General features: G+C 39.5%; 1 protein-coding gene across 6 annotated transcripts in view; it reads left to right on the top strand.

Annotated features, from left to right (window-relative positions):
- LOC123318698 (protein TANC2) overlaps positions 1-17,059 on the top strand; it is a 46,364-nt gene extending 29,305 nt beyond the window's left edge. For 2 of the 6 annotated variants that reach the window (XM_044905391.1, XM_044905396.1), the window contains 10 exons: positions 9,883-10,068; positions 10,154-10,317; positions 10,704-10,917; positions 11,047-11,154; positions 11,527-11,847; positions 11,904-12,104; positions 12,170-14,374; positions 14,431-14,782; positions 15,720-15,915; positions 16,140-17,059. In XM_044905391.1, coding sequence (XP_044761326.1) covers positions 9,883-10,068; positions 10,154-10,317; positions 10,704-10,917; positions 11,047-11,154; positions 11,527-11,847; positions 11,904-12,104; positions 12,170-14,374; positions 14,431-14,782; positions 15,720-15,915; positions 16,140-16,418 — 4,226 coding nt within the window. In that variant the 3' untranslated portion in view covers positions 16,419-17,059. Of the gene's footprint in view, positions 1-5,251; positions 5,288-9,428; positions 9,736-9,882; positions 10,069-10,153; positions 10,318-10,703; positions 10,918-11,046; positions 11,155-11,526; positions 11,848-11,903; positions 12,105-12,169; positions 14,375-14,430; positions 14,783-15,719; positions 15,916-16,139 lie in introns of those variants that run through there. The other 4 variants (XM_044905393.1, XM_044905395.1, XM_044905392.1 and 1 more) reach the window with 4 other exon arrangements.
- The last annotated feature ends 234 nt before the right edge of the window (positions 17,060-17,293 follow it).

Here is a 17,293-nt window from a genome sequence, read left to right as displayed (position 1 = left end):
AGAACTCACAAATTAAATGGTGAGTCTTTGACTCCTACAAATTTTTCAACAGTAGATTCTTGAGGTCAAAAGAAACACTTTTTTCCTATACCATTTTTTCCGATTCGGTCCTGATAAAAAGATATAGCCATTTAAAATTTTCATAATGAGCTGTGCCAACCCTGGAAAAACAAAATTTCCTTCAGAATAACAAGCTAAATCTGTGATACTATACATATTTGGATCTTTTGAACAGAGTCTTATTCAGCCAAAGTACCTAATTTCTCAAATTTCACAGATACTTTTCAATTTTTGAACATCCAATTATAACAGTAGAGGTGGACACTAAAAAGTTAAGAAGAAAAAATGAACGGTGCGGTGTATTCTGTTCCCCCCTGGGTTTTCACACCAGCAGGGAAGGGACAAAGTACAGAATTTTTCAAATTTCACAGGTACTTTTGAGATAAAACTAGAAAAACATTTTTTTATGGTTTTTCAACAGCCTGTATCTGTATCAGTTGTCACTATCAGTTGGATATCCTCGATTTCTACAATTGGAGATTGTTCTTCACTCTTAATCGTGGTGCATTGCAACCCCCTTTGAAATGTTTCGTGTTTATCTCCTCGACTTTCTTATCGGCTGCTAATATCCTCTCCGTGAATTTCTTTCAAACGTCCCAGATCATCACACGGCGTCTTATCTTGTAACGTTGAGGATAACATAAATCGGATACCCATAAACTTTACAAGTCCCGTTGGGGCAGGCAAGAGTCGCAGTCTTAAAGCCTCGGTTAAGGCATATTTATTTCTCGAAGTGGAGCAGGCTGTGAGTGAAAATCCGTCTGAATCAAGCGGAGAGAAAGGCGACCCTGGTACTTACGTTAAATATCGATCGTTATTGCTTATTAAAATCCCGCGTTGGTTGGATAATACGTACGGGATTCTTTTCGCCCGAGGAGATTCTGAATGATTAATCTTCGAACGATCGCTAATCCATTTCACGTTGTTGAAAAAGGGCGCATTGTCAGTTTCGTGCGTTTTGAGATCTCGAGAGAGAGAATTTTCTTTGCATTCTGTTCATAAAAATCATTCAAAAACCTACCCCACTACATACTGGTCCCAGCAGTTACATCCTATAGCCATAATAAACTTCCAACGTGCTGAAATTTGTTTACAGATTCCTACTTCTCCCAACTCTGTTAATCTCGGATATGTGTTCTCTGATTTGGGCCATGTGATACCACAATTATCGATTGCTCTAGGCCGTCTACTCTTCTGTACATAACATCCGTTCAATAAATAAACGCTCAAGCGATTTGTGCCATGCAGGATTGAATTTCAGTGGGACACAGACCAAGCAATCGTTTTCATGATAGATCCTATCAGATAGAGATAGAACCGAGGAATATTGTGCAACATTCACGTGTTCAACTCTAATAGCAAAGATTGAAGTGGAGAAAGATAGGAAACGCCCTCATATATCTCTAGTACTAAAAATCGACTACATTTTAGTCTGTTCGACACATTTGACAATGAGATGGCGCTGAAAACGTACTGTCAATACAGAAAACTGTTGAGTGACAGTTTTCTGTTTTATAATTGAAGGGCGCGTAATTCGAATTCTATTCCTTGTATTGGATTCCAATATAGACTTTGTTGAAACCAGAAAACAAACATCGAAAAAGAAAAACTCACAGCAGGTTTCAAAAAACTTTGACAAAACTAAAACAAGAAAGGAGTAGCAATTGAGAATCATTGAATGGTCGTATATAGATCGTAATTTCCTCTAAATTTGCCCTTCATGCAAGGGATACTTCTTGCATACAATAATTTATGTGTACGAAACGTGAAAAGGCATGGTATTCAGTAATGAATTCATTCAATTTTCAAAATCCATCAGAAATGGGAAGTTCTGCAGCCAGTTCAACAAATTATTTTAGGTTAGAATCCCGCCCTTAAATATCTAAGAGGTCATTACAGGAGCGCTTAAATTTAAGGCTAGCTTTAGCCATTTAAATGTCACTTAACAGTTGGTGCAACGTAATTCAAGTTAAGGGTTCATTTTAAGGGACACTTTACTCTAAGTGCGTTTGGTGCGAACGGGTCTCAGTAACACATTCGAAACAAGAGATGGCGCTTACATCGTTTAAGTAGTTTTTCTATCTTGCTAGCTCCATAATCTTTGTCCAATAGTTTCGGAAAACAAGTTGCTGATTACGATGTGAGTGAATCAAACAAATATCCACCATTTCTATTTCAAGTAATAACAAACACCTGAACCCGAATTTACGGCCCTTAAAGTATCGATAATTCAACAATATTACGTTCGATACTTACTCATCGAGATTCTCACGAAATGCTGGAGGTAATTGGAAGCTGAGAACCTCCAGACAATGAAAACATCTCAAGCATGTCGAAAATTATTCAGGCATTCCGTAGTTTTTCATACCTACCTGTTCCGCCACTACCTGACCGGTACCATTGTTCTAAATGGCGTCTGGTAGTTGAATTCTCGGCAGGATGAGCAGGCTAGACAAAGCAACGTCCAACTTATGAAGATTTCGATCTCCTTTCCGACAGCTGGACCTTTTTTTATTCTTCTAGGGGCATCATTGCCAGTTGCCCTCGCCGATAGATCATAAAGGGGGGTCAGAGCGATGTCATATTCCCACGATCAGGTGTTGTTTATATTTTTGATAAAGAAAGGTTATCTAGATAGGAGTTTCAAGGTGTCGTTTAAAAAATACAGCATGTACCATAAGTGAGACTGCGTAAAGGAGATAATAATAAAAGAAGACAAGTCTAAACAGTGAAATTCTAATAGGTTTCATTGACAAAGACGCCTTGTTGCACATTAATTGTCTTCGACGAGTTATTAAGCCATTTATTGCTTTGATTCATTACGTCCTAAATTAAGTATGATATCTGATTCTGCAATACATAAAAACTGACACGTATACGTTCCAATCCATCATCAAAAAGGCAATTAAACTTTCTCCCATAAATGTATGTTTATTCATTGAACAGTGGAGAGCATAGGCGAGAATTTCGACTTATAGAGGGTACTACTACACCAGAGAAAAATGAACGTCCACCTGTCACCTGTCAAACTTCTCACATAAATGGCGGCAAATTCAAATTTTGCTTTTATTTTGGCACTTACCGCATTTGTTGTTTTAGTTGGAACTCTACAATGAAGTATATCGTAAGTAATACACTTGCTACAGCAAGTTGCGTCATTACCTGTAGAATATAAGCAGCTTCAAGTCGTTATTCTTGATTAGGACGGGAAACGTTTGGATTTGAATATTTTAAAAAGGGGATAATTTCTTTACTTTTCGATAAGGTTTGAATAGATACAACATCCGGATTTAGTCTGTTACGACGTGTGGTTAATCGGTTGATTTAATGATTAGTGACGTTGAAGCGGTGCTATTTGAGTAATATCATTGAGATAAACTGCGTTGCACAACACTGTACGGTGTATCACGATACGTGTGATAGTGGACGCAGGTTTTTCAGGCCCCAACCCTTGAAATTTGAACTTATAGTACCTATAATAGATATGTTTAAAATGCTCCAATGTCAAAATAGTCTTGCTACGTTCACGAAGTTCTGCATTGTTCTCAAATGAAGTGGAGAAAGGTCTTCTGTAACCAGATATTTTCCACCTCATAAACGATAAAATATGCTTGTAGTAAGCAGATATCTTATTCTTCCTCGAAGCTGACGACTTCTATAATCTGATCATTTCTAGGGTCGCATTTTCTAAAGATCATCTTCCTCTTACCCTGAAATATTAGCCTAGGTTCTACCGCACAACCAGTTGACCGCCTGATTTATTGAAATGCCCTTTTGTGGAAGGGAAGTCACCCTTTATGTGACTCTCTTTGGTGTGAGACTTCTTTGAATGAATGCGGTTCTGCTTCAAGTACTTTTGTCGGTGGATTCTTTACAAAATAAACAAGAGTATGGATTTATGACGGCGCCAAAGTTTGACCTGTGATTTGTTATGAAGTCTGGGAATCATGGGGTGGTCAAATAATGTATTTTGTTCACAACGCCCCAGTGGTATTTCCGTGAAAACATCATCATTTGGGGATTACAGGTAAAGAGGGCTTTGTTGAACCTTTCCGTCATTGAATTTTTTTCTCATTCATTCAAATAGATTCAGATTTAAGTGGAAGTAAATGAAGACGCTAAGTAACTATTAAATTTTAAGAAATAAAAAACGAATTGTTCTATAATAGCATCAATTGAAGAGAGTGGTTCATTGCTTTATTGATTTTGAATAGCCAGTTTTGTGGATGTCTATATATCCTTGGAGAATCTATTCGGATTCAAAACACCGATGAGTTCTGCAAGTGCAACAAGTTTGTCTGATAGTTTTGTTCCATACTGAGTGCATTTGTAAATAAGGTATTTAAATCCTCATAAGTGTTCTCATGTTGGTATCTCACTCACTTATTGATTTTAATTTTTTTCTTTCCATGACCTCATGGATCATTCTCACAACTATTCGAGAGATGTGCAAGTAACTTGTTCAACGTATACACAATTTTATTTCAATTCAAAATATAAGAGGTGAAAGAACCGTTGAAAAAAAGGCAGTGAGAGTGAACGAAACAGTACGTCGATGTTATAAAACGAACAAATTCAAAAATCCATTAAGAATTCAAATCTCATTATACTCCAGGACAACCTTATACCCAGACAACACCTTTCATCGTTTTTCATTAAGTTTAAACCGCGTGTGGGCATCGACCATTCAACTCGCCTCTGGACCGGAGCAAGAATAGTAAGAATTTAGTTGCTTTTCGAAATTACCCAACTATTATCGATAATTATACGTGATAGAATTGCTGATTAAAATGCGGGAGAAAGGAAACGCCGAGGAAAATTGAACCGAGTGCATTCAGAGAAATTGAGAATGTTGTAGTAGGTGTTGATTTCAATATTTTGCACGTTTACTATATATGCAGTTGGTGAAGACGTCATCGACCTTAAATGCGTTTCGCATTTGAGCCAAACAAGTTGGTGGACTTTTACTTGGTATTTTATGGCCTCGTCTACCAAGGCACGCATTCTTCCAGAATACCCATACATAAAAAAGTTCTTAAACCATTAAACTTCAAGATGGTCTACTTAATTATATGTCAAATCAATGAGTGTTCTCGTGGAGATTATGTTTCCTCTGAATATTATTGCTTTTACTCATAAAACTTCTAAATATGATATCGTTCAAACATCTAACGCTTTCTATTCTTTACAGGTATGAATCTGCCAGTGAATTCGCAAAAAATAGGTGGTAAGTTCATCTGATCAAACTCAAGATCAAAAAAAGAATATTAGACTTATTCACAAAGAGATGTCTATGATTGTGAGGATGAAATTGAATAGAGTGGATAATGGCTCATAAACCACAAGCGATTTAAGAACGTCATTGTGTTCAAGGAAATTGAGCATGCGCGAATTGACTCCAAACAGAGTTTCTGTCAAACTTCCAGCATAGGCAATAGGCTGTATTCGAGTTCGGCTTTTGGACGGTCCGAGAATTGTTCTAAAACTACGCAAAACTGTTGCGCCCTAGTATAAAATTATCTGCGCAGTTCTAGAACCATTCTCGGACTGTCCAAAAGCAGAACCCGAATACAGCTTTAAACTCACGTTTAATTTTTATTTTTCACTGATTCACTTCATGAGATCGCTTCAGCGTGAATCCATCCATTAACGGTAGATTAAGTGACGTTTCGTAAATATGATTTTCGATGGAGATGCGCGTAATAAAACGGAGATTTCTTGAGAGGATTGTGGGACGTGAAATTTCGTATGAAAGAGTTTAATTTCTTCGGCGAGCTGTGGAACCAATTCAACAGATTGAGTGTTTGTTGGGAAACCGTTGGCTTGGCATTTATGCGTATTACTATGTCGAAGAATTTTCACCTGCTAATGACTATTCTCGAAGAGATTCTTCGAGGTTTGAATCCAAAATCGTCGAAATATTCCAATATTCACGATCCCAAATTATATTCTGACGGCGCTCTATGATCAGTGCCAACTTGTACTCTATTTTCAGTTGACGTCACGCTGTGGAGCAAATAAACCATCTATGATATTAATGATCACAGACCTTCTAGTCGTAAGAATCGAAAAATTGATGATTGTTTATAAAAACAACTCGAAATCACGAAAACATGAACATAACCAACAATTGCGTGACAATCAGCGATCCTGTCAAAGTCAGCTGATCGGAAATGGCTGTCATACTAACGACGGCCATTTTGGTCTCTAAATCTGTGGTCTGCAGAGTCGTCAAAGTTATCGATAGACGCTTTTCGAGCGAAAGCTTCAGTATACCCCTGTATATCCGTTTCTCATCTCGATAAATTTCTCTTTGTTCGAATTAACCGTAAAAATGTTCATCTAGACGCGCCTCCAACGGACGAAAGAAGATGAATCTGGCACTAAATCAAGCAATTTCGATTAGGTGTTGGATTTTCAGTGGAATAAGCGTTAGTTCGTGACGCCATAATTCATGAATCGATACATATCAAGTAATTATTCCGAAAACCAATTTAGTGGATACAAATCATACGACCAAGAACGCTTTTTCGATTTTTATGGTAATTCGATAAACGACGATTATGGTTGCGTAAGTTGCCGCGTGTACACACGAACTGGAGGACTGCACGAAAGCTGAATGAATAAGTGGCAATGCAGCCGTTCGAGTCGATCAGTATTCGGAACATAATCATTTTACGATTATTAGACCAATTAGTGAGGCAATTAAAATATCGAATTCAAGAGATCGGGACAGTGCGTAAGAGGAAAGTTAATAATTACATAGGAAGTAACTTCCAAAATCGATACCTACTGAAACAGCGTGCAGTTTTTTTTTTCATTCAGCGCTTTTCTGATTGAAGAATGAAACGGAAACACTTAGACCAACAAAAACTGATCTCCCGAGTCAAATCAATGTATGTATCTTCTATGCATTATAGGGATTTTCAGTGTTGCCTGACTGTCACAACATAATGTTAGGCCCGTTTGCACCAATCCTCCTTAAAAGGAGTACTTAACTAAGCCTCGTTTAAAGTTAAGGGACGCTTAATTTTATTCCCAGTTGCACGACTGTAGCTTAACAAAATTTTAACTAAGGGGCTCTTAAGTTTTTATATCTAGTGATATTTCAGTTTTTTATTTTGGTGCAACTTCATCCTAGTCCAATTAAGTCATTTCATTGGTTGACCGGTTGCCGATGATCGTTGTCATTTCATTAACCTAACTTTATTGTCCTGTCCGTCGGTGTCAAGGATATTATTATAATATTATCAAAGAGTAACAACTTTTTGTTGTTGAATTGGCATTAATATTGATAATGATTGTCAAATAAAAGGTACCTGAGTTTATATAAGTACAACACTTTCTTTGTAAGGTCTTGTGTGAATTTGTTTTACTAATGTTGAAGAGGAACGTGAAAAAAATGTCCTTATTGCCCTTGTTAGTACGAATACGGTGAATGATTGCAAAGCAAGTGGTGGTAATTTACGAAGGGCACTCAACCTCTCAACAGAAGAAAAGAGTTTGTTGCTAACTATAGTATGATTTGTGACACCAAATTGAAAATTAAAAAAGACTGATGGCATTACAATAAAGGCAAAAGAAAAGGCTTGGTATTCAGTAATGAAATCATTCAATTTTCAAAATCCATCAAAAATGGGAAGTTCTGCAGCCAGTTCAACAAATTATTTTAGGTTAGAATCCCGGCCTTAAATACCTAAGTGATCATTACAGGAGCGCTTAAATTTAAGGCTAGCTTTAGCCATTCAAATGTCACTTAACAGTTGGTGCAACGCAATTTAAGTTAAGGGTTCATTTTAAGGGTCACTTAACATTAAGTGCGTTTGGTGCAAACGTGTCTAAATGTGTTTTATAGCTCGATGATGTCCAATAACGCCGTCAGCAATCATTGTGGACAACCATCGGGCTTGATAGTTGATATACACGTTGGATGATGATCTGATATACATCAGAGGCCACTCTGTATGTATACGTTGTAGTGCGTAACTGGAGCCACAATCTGACGTGCCAAGTACAATTCAATTTTAACGAAATGATTGACTGGTCCAGGAATTCTCCACTCATTCACATCCGCGTCTTATCAGTTTGTGGAATTTCACATACTCTTGTGTTATTTGTCGTTTGTAAACATGGATCTATCCCGAGATCACACTATCGAGAAGATAAGATGAGCTGTATTCATTCCATTGAAGACTAACAAGACAGATAACAGCTGGCTAGAAGTTATCGTATCGATATCGAAATACAATATACGTCGACTCTTCCAAAATATGAAAATCGCACTTAAATTTTCAGTTGTGTTGTGAACTTTGGTTGCAATTTCGAATTGATTCGGTGGAAGGCTAAGGAGAATCTTTAATGGAATCAAAAACTGAATTACATGAGCTATTGATCAACGACACGTGTTTCGCTATCACAGTAGCATCTTCAGATGAAGGTGTTTATTTATATTAGTGAAAATCGTATAACAATTCAGTTTTTATTTCAGTTGAAATTCCCTCAACAGTTTACCAAGACAACCTAAATGAATAAAATGCTAGTGACACGTAAAAAATTCACATTTTATATATCTGCCAGGCATTTTGCTCAAAAGTTAATTCATAACTTGTACCACACTATCGGTTTCAGCCCTTTATATGTTTACACCTAGTTAAGCACTACGTTCAGATACAGTTTCGTTTGATTCATCATACGAAGAAGAAAAACCGTAGGAATGTTCCAAAACCTACATCGAAACGTTAGCCTAGTTGCACACACACCGATTTTGGACGGCCCGGAATAAAATCGGCCGATATTTTATCGGTAGCAGCTGCTAGCACACTCAACGGATTTTTACCGTCCAAACGATCAACCAACTAAAGTCGACTGAAATGGTCGGTAGAAAACATTGAACTCAAGAAAGAACTCCTTCTTGAGTTCAATGGTAAACAATCGGTGCTTGTACAAACGTGTACTTAGTCACGCACGCCACCACATCCCGGTATTGCCGGTATTGGACGGTTTCTCACCGGCATTTTACCGTCACCGATCAGTGGTCGGCGTATGTGCAAGGTCCCGTTCCCACACGTGGTTCACTATTGGAATTTGGACGACCGATATAAAATCGGCCGTCCAAAATCGGTGTGTGTGCAACTAGGCTTAGCTTCCAAAGATTTATTTATAATTGAGAGGAATTAATCAAAACACTGTTAGCAATTCGTTATACTACAATGTTTACTTGTAACACTTTCCAAATTGAAACGAGTCGACGCTCTCTTATCAAATATTATCAAGTTCGCGGATAAAACATGGCGCCGCATAAGCTATTAATAATGGCGAGATAACTTATCGCAAACCAGATACCTAAAGGATAATCTGACAAGGCTCGTAAATCACATATTTCACAACAAATGGAAGTGATAGTCTGGGAAACGAGCAAAAATATCGTCGGTGATGCTGAAGGACAATCTGCTGACTGAGCCTATCTCTTGTTTGTTCCGCCGATGTTATGAAACTAGAGGAACTTCTTCGACGTCTGTCTGTACGGATTTTTTCCCAGTCGCGTCTCTAGCCTCAATGGAGGAGGCGCGACTTGACAATAGTCGATAATAACAGTTGAAATGTGGAGTGTGACGGTACTGGTATGATTGACGAGTGCCCCCTGTGGCGTTGTTCAATAATCCAACATGTTTGAAGGTAACGGACGAACTTTAGGCTGTAATCTGGTTTCAGAACATCGAGTTTGTCTATCATAAACACAACGTACGAAATTTACGCACAGAAACTCGGAAATGTTGGACGTTTACTGAATGGCTCATCTCCAATCATGTTTCTTCCTTTCAGATATGGCCTCGATTCGTAGACTGATAGGCGAAGAAGCCACAATCACCGGAATGACCTGTCCCAGCTGTGATATGCCGTTCGACAAGGGTAAAAAGAGAAGATTGATAGATAACTGTGGACACGAGAGATGTTACTCTTGCATGTTCTACAACGAAGTATGCCCGTTATGTTTTGTAAATAATCAAGGTGTGTATCAATCCACGAAGAAAATTGCATTTACCGCATCACATTCAATCAATTTTTGTAAATTAAACAAACCATATCGTTTCAGAAGACGAAATAGATGGTATTATCACATCGCCAAACAACATAAATTTAAAAGGATCTCAAATAACGCTCTATGGCGAAATAACACCCCAATATCTTAGGACTGACGAAAAAATACCCTGTAGGACGAGGGTTAAAACAAATGGACATTTCACGACACCAACTCAGGTAATAATTTTTTCGAATTTTCATAAGTACGAAGCCACACTAAAGATGAATCTTCATCGAGAGTTATATATATACACTTGTATAATTGAAGCTTGAACGGATTTGTAGGAAACACTCAAACAATAGAAAAAAACAATAAGAATCGAGTGAAAGTTTACAATCAACGCAAGTGTTACGACATGCAGAGATAATTGTATGTTGTGTCAGAAGGAATATTAATTTTATGTACATTGTCGAGCCATTAATAACGCACAGATATCATGCGATTTTAAATGCATATTCCTAAAAGGATGAAAACTAAATGATGATATTACTGCATCCCAAAAGATGCCAGATGTTTGACATGGAGCAGTACAATACAATTATTAACAATTATACAATTTCAGAAGAAGCAGGAGCACATATCTTCTGTTCATCCGGAGAAACTGCCAAAGACAAGGCCGTCCAACTCCAGGTTTCGTACTGATCAAAACGTGATGGTCCAGAGCTGTCCAACGCCACCGCAATCCAGGAGGAAGTTCTTCCTCAGTCCCAAAGCCCTGAGGAATTCCATCACGCAGAGTCAAAGCGAGAGACAGAGCGTTGAATCCACCATGTCAGGTAATTACACTTTTCCAATGGCCACATTATTCTGCGTTATACGTACTCACGTATTCTCATACGATCGAAAATAAACAATTCGATATACGAAGAAGAGTTGAAACAGAAATATGTATTTTGATTTCGCAGCATCCACAGAATTACGAAATTGGCGGAGTGTAGTGTTGGGAAAGATCAAGTCCTTGTGGTCGACAGGGGCGTCTCACGCTAGCGCTGGTCTAAATCAACTCTTATCAGGCACGAACTCCTTATAGATTCTCTTAGTGTGCTGCCTGAAGCATGTGAAATTATTGTTTTGGTTTTTTTTTACTAACATATCACTGCATACGCAGTATTAGTTTGCACTTTTTCATTTTTAGATTTATTAATCTTATTATTTTTTTTTTGTGGAGTAGAAAAGTTTTCGAAGAAGAAATTCATTATTTTTACTTCGTGAAATACCTGTTGAAGTCACAGACTTGATCCAATCTGTAGGTTTGTTAGCTTATACGTTTCTTGTATCTTATTAGTTTGTTTGTTCGTTAGTTTTGTATTGTTTATTGTTGCATTCTTTTTTAACCTTGCCACATCAACCGACTCGATTGAATATGAATGTAATTTTCGTTATAGATGACGGTACTGAGGGTTCAAACCCGAGAGTAGCAAAAAAGAATTCCGACAGTGATATGTACATGAGGTTGGGACTTCTGTTGGGCGATTCTGCGCAAAGAAACAAGGGGAATATGAAGCATCACGATTCAAACCATTCCTTGCACGGTTACGAAGTGATCTCTTCGAACACTAGTCCATTATCGACGTTAACTGGTTCTTCTGAAGACCAACATAGGATGAATCCGTACTCTGAGAGTACGAGTTCGATTATGTCGATGTCTATGTCGGGCCATAGCAACTGTAGTTCGAGCCCGGTCGGTAGGAGGCGTTACATTCCAGGTAATTACCTATTTTAACTTACACAAACTGATTTTATTTGAATCCGATGTCTTTAGTTCAAGCCCAGGTGGAAGATAGGACACCAAGGAAGAATTTCTTCAAGAGGACGGCGAAATCACCGAACGAAATCAGTTTTCCACAATATAAACCCCCGCAGCTCACTCTGAAACCGTTGTTTTTCGAAGTGCCATTACAGGAGCCAGACCCACTGTTCATCGGTAGACATTGGTTGATAAAAGAGATCGAGGATGTTTTAGGTTAGTTTCATTTACCTGTGGAATATCTTCATTTTTGAATCTCTGTTATCCAATTTTTATTTCAGTGTCTACGAATCCGGGAATACTGCTGACAGGCAACCCTGGAACTGGAAAAACCGCCTTCATCCTGCAGCTGGTACAATACAGCTGTTTCGGAAGAAGAAAAGACCATTTCCACATAAGCGCCAACCAGAACATGAACACGATCGAATCTTCGGTGTGTCCCCAGAGCATCTACTACCAAATAGACTTGGTGATGGAGAGGATCAAGCAACTGTCCAACAGCGTCGTCGCCTACCACTTTTGCCAAGCTGACAACAATAACACCTGTCTCGTACCTGACTTCATACATTCACTGGCGGCTCAGTTGTGTCAGGCTCCGCAGTTGGCAGCCTACAGGGATCATCTGTTGAGCGAGCAGCATCTCCAATCGGCCTTATCCCTCAAGGAATGCATAGCGAATCCGGACGTGGCCTTGGTGAGGGGTATTCTGGAACCTCTGACCAATTTGGAGAAATCTGGGAAGATTAAGAACGTGAATTATATAATTCTGATAGACGCTCTTTGCGAGGCCGAGTACCACCGACCAGACCACGGGGATACCATCACGACCTTCCTGATGAAACACATACCGAGTTTTCCTTCGTGGTTGAAGGTTCTCGCCACTATCCGGACGCAACTTCAAGACATCGCTAAGCACCTACCGTACAGCAGGATAAGCCTGGATAGTTGTAACGAGAACATTCAGAAGGACATGTTGAATTACATCAACTTTAGGTTGCAGAACAGTCCGAGTATACAGAATAATATAATAGCGTCGACCAGTGGGAAGTTGGAGAGTGAATCTGTTTCACTTCATAAGTTTTCGCAGCATCTTTTGAATTTGAGCAAAGGTTCCTTCCTCCACACCAAACTCACCTTGGACCTGTTGGAAAGGGGGCATTTGGTAGCTAAATCTTCAGGGTACAAAGTGCTACCAGTCAGTCTAGCCCAGATTTACTTGCTCCACTTCAACCTTCGTTTCCCCACGATCCGTTCGTTCGAGAAAGTCTCCAATATCCTGAGCGTGTGCCTAGCAGCCCTGTATCCCTTGACGCTCCTGGAAATCTATTATTCGGTCAACTCCCTATCCATGGAAAACTTCACAACGTGGTCGGATTTCCTCCAGTCCTTCAAACTCCTCTCCGGCTTCCTGATCAAACGGTTGGACAACACCTACATGTTCTTCCATCCTTCCTTCAGGGAATGGCTGATCAGGAGGGACGAACACGAGAACAACAAGTTCCTGTGCGATCTACGCTCGGGTCACGCTGCCATAGCCTTTAGGTTGTCCAGGATCCAGGCGCCTTTGGACGCTGAAAAAACCTTGGAACTCTCCCATCACATACTCAAGGCGCACGTGTATAGGAACATCCAAACGGCCGATTTGAGCTCCAGGGATCTGCAAGCCTTCTGGATATCGGACAGTTCCTCGAACACCTCCGATTCCATATGCCACATGAGGAACATGTACAGTCCCAACGTTAAGGTGTCCAGGTTGTTGTTACTGGCCGGGGCTTCGCCCAATAGCATCACGACTTTCTTGGGAAACGCGCCTATTTTGTGTATGTACGCCAACGAAGGTATTGTTCCTATGGTATCGCTTCTACTGGAGTTCGGAGCCGATGTGGAGCTCGCCAACAGTCAAGGATGCACCGCGTTATCGTTAGCTGCAGCTAAGGGTCATTGTGATATAGTTAAACATTTAATAGCGGCTGGGGCCAGACCTGGTCATCCTGACACCGCCGGAAATTGCTCGTTGGTCCACGCTGCGAGGAACGGTTACCTCAACGTAGTATCTTATCTCATAGCCTGTGATTGGAGCTTGGATTCCATCGACGTACAACTGGCCGAAGCCGCGCAACAAGCCTTGATCGCGGCTGCCGGTCAAGATCACCTGGAAATAGTGGAGTTTCTGCTGGATATGGCGGAGGTCGGCATCGATGTTCCGGATACGATAACGGGCGAAACGGCCTTGACTATAGCCGCGACGAACGGTTGTAACGACGCGTGCTCGGTTCTGATCGCGAGAGGCGCGAGACTGAACATACCGAATAAGAGGATGTTGGCGCCGCTGCATCTGTGCGTCAAGGAGGGTCATTGGGCGATCGCCGAGAAGTTGCTGCAGCACCAGGCGTCCATCGAACAAGCCGATAAAACTGGGAAGACGGCGCTGATGTACGCGGCTTCCGAAGGCTTCGTCGGTTTGATCGAGCTTCTTCTAGATAAAGGTGAGTAACGTCCAACAGTCTGAGACTGTTGAATCCTTATGAATCGTCTATTGCAGGAGCCAATATCCACAAAGAAGACTCGGATGGTCTGACCGCCTTCTGTTGGGCCTTGCTGAGAGGAAGGCAGCTGGCAGTTCAGTGTCTGATAGAGAGAGGGGCCAAGATAAACCATACGGACAAGATGGGTAGAACGCCGTTGGACCTGGCAGCTTACCAAGGAAATTCCACGACAGTGCAACTGTTGCTCGATAAGGGAGCCATAATTGAACACGTGGATATAAATGGTATGAGGCCGTTGGACAGGGCGATCGGGTGTCGGAACGTACAAGTCATACACTGCTTCCTCAAGAAAGGTGCTAAGCTGGGGCCTGCTACGTGGGCGATGGCTGCCGGAAAACCCGAAATAATGTAAGTTTGAAATGTATAGGGCGTGATTTGGACTAAATTTTAACAGCAGATTCTTGAGGTCGCAAGAAAAACTTTTTTCCTTTACCATTTTTTCCGATACGGCCTAGATAAAAAGATGTAGACGTTTCAAGTTTCATAATGAGCTATTCCAACCCTGGTAAACTGACACTGAAGTTTTTCGAAGCATTTTTGATGGTAAAAACGAGTTCGGCTTTCAACCATCCATTTCTGATGTTGATACGCGATAAACCGGAGCTGACGACGTTTTTCACTCTTGTCGCATTCTGGAATATTTAACGTGTGGGGGGATTTGCCTATAAAAGCAGATTTTCCCCCGCGACAGTCTCTCTTTTACTCTTTAGTCTCTTTGGTCACTTTTACGCTCTGACTTCGCGAGTCTGACTTTTCCCTTCGCTATCAGTCATGGTGCGTAAGCCCTTGGGGTAGTGAAGAGAAAGTCCCGTCAACCCCCCTGTTCGCGTTCCGCGTCATAAGTGTTGAAATCGAAATCTCTTCTTTTCTATCAGTCATGGTGCGTAAGTCCTTGGGGTAAAGAATAAGAGATACCGCTCGTCGTCAGTGAAATCCCGTAGTTGAGCTAAAAATAGACCTTTTTTTCGCTATCAGTCATGGAGCGTAGCCCTTGGGGTAGTGAATAAAAGTCTCGAGTAGAGTAGGTTTGCTATTCTTCCTAGTGAAAAGAATAGCTGGCGCTCGAGATAAGTTTTCTCCGAGGAAACCACGTTACACCTTCCTTTCCTATTTTCCCTCTCGTTATTATTATTATTTCATTTCCTACTAGAGTTACCAGATTCAAACTTAACCTAACCACACCTTTCATTTTCATGTATGTAACTAATAAATGAAAGAGTATTTCACCAATGAGTGTAATCACTTTCTTACACTAAGGTTAAGTAACTAAACTTTTTTTTTTCAGTCTCATTCTGCTGAATAAATTATTGGAGGATGGTAATATTCTCTACAGAAAAAATAGACTGAGGGAAGCAGCTCATCGTTACCAGTATGCCTTGAAGAAATTCCCACCAGATGAACAGGGTGGAAATACTCAAGCTTTCAACCAACTTCGTATCAACTTTCTATTGAACTATTCAAGATGCAGGAGAAAACTAAATGTACGTACATTGCCCCTAATCTAAATCGATAATATTTTATCCTTTTCTCATTCTTTACTTGTTAACTTATTCATTACGACTTTTTATTCCACTTTTCACTCATCTTCCACACACTAGAACTATCGGTCACTAGAACTACTGCACATTGTAACTGCTCAACATTAGAACTACAGTCTGTAAGAACTACTATCTTTACCAAATTATTCATGGATTGACTGTTTCAGGAGACCGACGAAGCAATAGAATTAGCCAACGAAGTGTTGTCGATGAAGCCAGAGTCGTACGAGGCGTACTACGCAAGGGCGAAGGCATATTTGAGCCTGTCGAACTACGAGCAGGCCCTGAAGGATGTCAAGGAAGCTCTCAAACTGTCGCCGCTGCAGAACATGCAGATCAGAAAAGTGCTCGTTTATTTGAGGGACGAGATCAATTCGAAACTGAACAATCCCGGTCAGTTGCCGAAAAAGGATTTTACTGTATCTGTGGATGTTCTGAACGAGTGAAATTGTATATAGATAGTAAAACTTGTTGAATTTTATTGAGCACGGGGACAAATTATAAACGTGTTTGTTGTAGTATAAACTGATGAATGTTTAAAAGAAGACTGATAAAAATTTACAATTTTTCAAAGTAATGATATTACTATATCCAGTTTGTTCAATAAATCCTATTATACTCTCTTTTGATGTCGACGATTTTTGTTATCTTCTCAATATTGAGATATATGTTGAGATATAAAAGTGATATAAATCGAAACTTATTTTTATAGAACAATGTAATAATTGATGATGTATTTATAATTTATTTAAAGGAAACAGTTATTCATGATAGCGAGTAGCATGTCTAAATTATTATTTATTCGTTATTTAAACAGAATGGTTTTCTTGTATCTTTGTTGTTTTTGTTTATTTTTATTTGGAAATTTATTTGGATCGACGAAAATGTATACGGATCACTTTTAATTTATTTGGAACGACTTGAAAATGTATATGTGAAAGACTCAAGGAATAAAATTGCTTCATTGTCTGAAACGTAGTGCAATAGCGTGGAAACAGTTTCTGTTCTTTCGATGAACTGTTAGCAAATTGGCTTGTGCAGTTTTACACTTCTTTCAAAAAAGTTATAATAAACGAGTATTTTTCAATTTGTTTTTTTTTAAATCCTTCAATGATCGATAATAGTTTTTCGTCAAATTTAACAGTATCCTCCATAGACTACAGCTATTTGACGAAGATAGACGAATCAAACTGTTTGTGCCGTTTGTTTTGGCACTCATAATGTAGAAAATATTATAATTTCACTAGTTAAACTCTTAAAACTTTCGATCTCACAGTATTTGAGGTTAATTTCGACACTCAACTCATTGGCGCCAAATTCA

This window comes from Coccinella septempunctata, chromosome 8, assembly GCF_907165205.1.
Source record: "Coccinella septempunctata chromosome 8, icCocSept1.1, whole genome shotgun sequence".
NCBI lineage: Eukaryota > Metazoa > Arthropoda > Insecta > Coleoptera > Coccinellidae > Coccinella > Coccinella septempunctata.
Note: the sequence above shows the minus strand (reverse complement) of the source record. Positions and strands in the feature narration are given on the sequence as shown.